The sequence below is a fragment of the Limulus polyphemus genome, unplaced genomic scaffold (genome assembly GCF_000517525.1).
Source record: "Limulus polyphemus unplaced genomic scaffold, Limulus_polyphemus-2.1.2 Scaffold4463, whole genome shotgun sequence".
Classification (NCBI taxonomy): Eukaryota; Metazoa; Arthropoda; class Merostomata; order Xiphosura; family Limulidae; genus Limulus; species Limulus polyphemus.
The window spans coordinates 78,683-84,512 of record NW_013670073.1 but is presented as its reverse complement, the minus strand read 5'-3'; the positions used below and the strand labels follow the sequence as shown (position 1 = coordinate 84,512).

The 5,830-nt window shown below is 32.8% G+C and overlaps 1 protein-coding gene across 1 annotated transcript in view; it reads left to right on the top strand.

Moving 5' to 3' along the window:
• Positions 1-4,675, top strand: part of LOC106471190 (growth factor receptor-bound protein 14-like) — a 16,569-nt gene extending 11,894 nt beyond the window's left edge. Inside the window, exons 7-9 of the mRNA XM_013931780.2 lie at positions 24-169; positions 1,622-1,715; positions 3,311-4,675. Coding sequence (XP_013787234.2) covers positions 24-169; positions 1,622-1,715; positions 3,311-3,472 — 402 coding nt within the window. The 3' untranslated portion in view covers positions 3,473-4,675. The remainder of the gene's footprint in view (positions 1-23; positions 170-1,621; positions 1,716-3,310) is intronic.
• Positions 4,676-5,830: the final 1,155 nt, after the last annotated feature.

Genomic DNA, 5,830 nt, shown 5'->3' with positions numbered 1-5,830 from the left:
TGACTCATGTTTTCAATTTTCAGAAAAAGCTCGCTTCCAATCAAATCTCACAGTCTTCAACACACTCAACTTTTGAATTTGGTGTTCATACTGTTCAGCCATGGTTTTATACTGGAATGTCGAGAGATGAGCCAACTCAGCTTTTAACAAAATATGGCACTGTGGATGGGTGAGTTAGTATATGATGAGCAGCCAGTACATAGAAAGTAGTTGGGTCCCATATGTTTGTCAGGCTCCCATTTGGCCGGGAACATCCGCAATTGCACAGACATATTTAAGCCACTTTTTTGCATCTTTCTCAAGCAGAATTTAGCTCCAGAAGAATGTTCACTACAACTCAATTCCCTGTCAACTGAAATAAAGGGTTAATTCACTAACTACTGCTAAAAACACAGTTTATAACAACTCAAACTTTCACCCTTCACAAACATGACCTGTCCTGGGGTCTTATCCCAGGGTCATGGGATAAGATCTCTAATTTTTCAGTAGTAATTCCTCAAGCAGGATTGGAACCTTGGAATGCTCACACTACAAACAAGAGCTCTACAGCTGAGCTAAAGGGTTAACTCACTAACTGTTACTAGCAAGGCACTTTTAATAATTCAAACTCCCACATTTTTCTAGCAAAATAATTGTGAAGACAAGTTTTGTAACCAGTCTCTCCTGCTACAAAATGGTAAAGAAGGAACAATCATGTACGTGATCCATTAGTACTAGAAATTACCACAGTAAAACAAGAGGCTCACAAAATGTGCTCCACAATCACAGTACATTTATCATCTCTTCAACAAACCTAGAGCTCCAAGAAAAACTACAAACTTATTGTTCACTGTCTTCATCTAAGTTATAACAGTAAAATTAATTTAACAATATGTAAATAAACATTGATACTCCATAATTACAGAATTGAGTAAAAAAAAACAAAGACAATTGTACGTTTCACAAAAACTTCATTTATTAACGACCATAGTTTTGTCAGTAAAGGGTTTGTTAATAAATTAAGTTTTTCTGAAACGTACAATTGTCTGTGTTTTATTTCTCAATTCTGTAAATAAACACTAAGTTAGATGTTCATAGGTACTAGTCAATTTGTAATTGAGCTGTTGGTATGAAATATGAAAGTTTTTTTTCCACATAACAAGAAAACTAATAAGTGATTCCTACAATGTTGGTGTAAAAAAATATATATATTAAAAACAACTAAAATGATTTTTATGTAGTCAAATAAATGTTGCTTTAGTTTTTGTTAAATCTGTAATTGGTGGCATATTATAAACGATTTTTATGTAGTCAAATAAAAGTTGCTTTAGTTTTTGTTAAATCTGTAATTGGTGGAGTATTATAAACGATTTTTATGTAGTCAAATAAAAGTTGCTTTAGTTTTTGTTAAATCTGTAATTGGTGGAGTATTATAAACGATTTTTATGTAGTCAAATAAAAGTTGCTTTAGTTTTTGTTAAATCTGTAATTGGTGGAGTATTATAAACGATTTTTATGTAGTCAAATAAAAGTTGCTTTAGTTTTTGTTAAATCTGTAATTGGTGGAGTATTATAAATCTCTATTTCTAGAATTACCTTTTCAGCTAGAATCACACCATATTTTTTTCTTCTCCCTTTCAAGAGTATTTTTAGTACGAGAAAGTCATCGAAATCCTGCTAGCTTTGTCTTGTCCTACGTTTACAATCGGAAAGTGCACCATACCCAAATCCTTCCGGTAAGTTAAAATTATTTAAGCATTAAAAACACTGTTGTTTCCTGTGTTTGCAGTTAGAATGGTTAGTTAAAAATTATGTATTCGTTTTACATATTTTTATAATAAAGCACACCGTTCCCCAATCTTTCTGGTTACTTAAAATTTTATAAAAAGGACAAACGCACTGTTGCCACCTTCTTTATAATACTTTTAAGGAATACCACCATAATGGTGTGTACTGATCCTTTAAAAAGAAAACAATCTGTTAGCACCACCTGGTGGTGAATATTGCATTGTTAATGAATAATCATTACTGCCTGAAGTATGTTTTGATCTTTCAAGGAGAATACTCTGTTAGCACCACCTGGTGGTGTGTATTGTGCTTTTCATGGAAAACTACCATAATAGTGTATGCTGATCTTTTAAGGAGAAAAAACTGTGTCAGCACTATCTGGTGGTGAATATTGCATTTTTTAATGAGTGAACATTGCTACTGCCTGAAGATGCATTTTGAGCTATTAAAATATAACAAATTTTCAGCATCACCTGGTGGTGTGTATTGTGTTTTAGAGGAACGATTACTATCTCATAATACCTTAACAACACATTGTTTACACTCAGTGATCAAATGTGTGACATCGTTCATTTTAATGATATAGTGTATTGAACTTTCTACATTTAGTAAGGATAAATTTTAAATGCAGTTTGTTGTTGAATACTATGTGTTTGTGTGTATTGTACGATAATATATTAATAAGGAGAGTTACGTAACTTAGTGCATAAAATCAGAGGTGGTTCTCAGTTAATATTGAGGAGGAGGACAAAGTAAAACAGGTACTTTAAGTGTCTCGATTTATTTATTGTAGCGGTAAATGTGTTCGTAACCATTAACCATTGTCATGCCACACAAGGTCTGAACTTTAAAACTCCAAAATTACCTCCAAGTCAAAATAAATTGATGCACTTTTTAATCGAGTCACAGCACATCGTTTAATGAAACACCCTTTTAATTGTTTGTATCTTTAAAAACACTAAATAGTCACATAATCATCACATTTATGTTAGTCCTTTATCACCACGACCTTGTGGGTGAGGCCTACCTGATCCCCTTATTGTGATTGGTTATTTTTAAATTTAAGATGCTGATTGGATCCATTAGCTTTGTGTCTGTTCATAAAATTCTTGTTAAACCCGATAAGAAGGCTTGGCCATTTCATTACAATTACAGAAAAAAATAAGAGCTGAGAGATACAACTGCTATGCATCTCTTACCAAGAGAAGCCAATTTTTTGCTACAAAAATCAAATTTTTTAAAGAATTTTATACCCAAATATAATATAGGTCTTAATATAAAAAATAAGAAATATTCTATTAGTTCAAAATCTTTGTGGGAGGGGGGGATGGCCTTCTTTTGATCCCTTGAACTGTCACTGCACAAAATAATATTTCAAATGTTCTTTCCAAGTCGGGTTTTTTCTATAATGTTGCCCAACTACACATCAATGAATCCTGTGTCAAAGCATTTTAGACCCATTTGTATTACTTAGTATAACAATCCTAGTTTGAAAGAGTAACTTCAAGTATTACAAGCATAACTTCCTTTTTTTTTTAACAAGATGGAAGAGAAGAATCAACTATGTTACACTCTAGATGGTGGAAAAACAAAGTTTTACGACCTTTTACAGCTCGTCGAGTTTTATCAGCTCAATCTTGGCTACCTGCCAACAAACCTTACCTATTTCTTCATTCGTCAGACAAAGAAGTTAGAAGCTACTTGAGGACAAGTAGTATTTTCGATACCCACATGACGAGCAGATCAAAGTGAATGACCATGCCATGTACTTCATTCCAACACCTGCTGTTTTCTTAGGCTTAGCAATGCTCATAAGTCATTAACTACACACATTTTAATGAAAGTAAAAGATTGTCTTAACATTTGTGGTTTGTTAAAGACCAGTGCTGTAAACATTTATTATAATTCATGATTGGTTTAATTTATTAGTTTATTGTTGAAATAGCATGGTACAGTGGATAGCAGCTAAAGAGAAGAAAAATGGCCATTTTCAGACAACGGTACCTAGATTATAGTTTTTGTTTTCAGGATTCCTAAAGTTCTCGTATAATTTTGCAAGTAGTTATATATAGCTGTTATTTTTCAATTTACTTAAGGAAGAAAAGGAATACTAGCTTCCCTACCTACCATATTTTTATCGAGAAACTGGCACATTTAAATCAGTCTCTGTGTCACCAAGCCATATCAACATAAGAGTACCAATGAATCAGCAGGCAGTATTTATATCTTCACAGAAATTCTCAGATATTTTTATCGCATCCTAATTATTTACATTACTTTTTGGGTATAAAAGTAACATAATTTTTTGGCTTTGATACAAATCATATTTAGTTATAAATATGAATTCTGAAGAATTTCACAACTCTATTGGACTGCACACTGACAAACGTGCTGCAATGGGACTCCATACTTGTAGTTAGGAGAGTCTATGTTTGGGCCAGTATTCGACTCTTCTAGCATGAAAATAGATAAAATAATTTCACAAAAAATAAATACTTTCTCATGACTGCATCTCATGGCTTGTAAAACATCTAACATTTGAGAAATGTAGAAATATACAAAATAAGTGCTTACCAAAACATGTTACATTTATTAGGACAATTTTTACAGGCCTGTTGAATGCTAGTAAAAAAATAGCTTTTCTGTTTCTTAAATGTTTTCTAGATATTTATGTAGTATCCAAAATATTCATGTATGTAGATCTGTCATTGTAATTTTTTTAATTATGTCTTGTAATATCTTTACCTGTGATATAGATGAAATTAGGAAATTAATTTTATTTAATTATATTATTTATCATGTATATTTCATATTTTGTTTTTCTTGGCTCGGTAGATCACCACCCAGTAGTTGATATGTACGTCTTTTTTTATCTGTACATACTTAAAAATAAATAACATTTTCTGTATATTCATAGCATTAGAAGTGTCATTTATAAACCTGTCACTGTATTCTCTGACCAGAATATCCTATTAAGCAATAAGAATGAAAACCACTAGTTTACTTAGAGCAGCACAGAAATTTAACTACATAATACCATAAGTGGTTTCACTAAATACAAGTATTCCTTTGCTGTGATAACAACTAGCAACATATCTTGGGAGACTCTAGGTAAAATTAAAAAGTTATACATTTAACGTTTTCCAAAGGACTTGAGTACCATCCATTAATATCCAACAATAGGCCCCTTTATCACCATAGAAACTAAAGGTCTCCTTCCTACCATATAATGGTAACAAGTATACTAATACTGGTGTCTAGTTCTAAGAATATTGGATTGTCAAGTACCATTCATGACTTTAACAAAACAACAGTACCATCTAAAACTAGAGGGGCACTCAGTAGAGTGCATACTTCCACCACACAGTGTTGATCATATTTGACCCTCAGAAAATACGAAAATGTGTCTGTATGTCCATCGTTATCAATGGACTCGGACTATTTTTGGCAGGACATTGAGAAATAATATTCTAATTAGGTCCACAAAGTTTCATCAAAATCCAGTCATTTTTGACTGAGTCATAGAGCAAAAATAGTGTGAACAATTGTTCCCCATGTTAACAGATAAGGAGTTTTTTTATTTTCGTCACCTAGACCCTCCAAAAACTAATTACTACTAAGTTGGGTCATAGTTCAAATGTATACCAACTTTCATCTAAATCGATTCGCCTGTTTTCAAGAAATCTTACGGACAAACACACACACACACAGGGATGAAAAACATAACCTTTGGTGGTGGAGGTAAACATAGAAACTAAAGGTCTCATTCCTACAATGTGATGGTAACAAGTATACTGGATTGTCTAGTACCAACAGGCCCCTTTAGTACCATCTAATGACACAAACTATAAAGGTCTCATTCCTACCATGTGATGGTAACAAGTATACTGGATAGTCTAGTACCAACAGGCACCTTTAGTACCATCTAACGACGCAAACTATAAAGATCTCTTACGTACAAGTATACTGGATTGTCTAGTACCAAGAGGCCCCTTAAGTACCATCTAACGACGCAAACTATAAAGATCTCTTACGTACAAGTATACTGGATTGTCTAGTACCA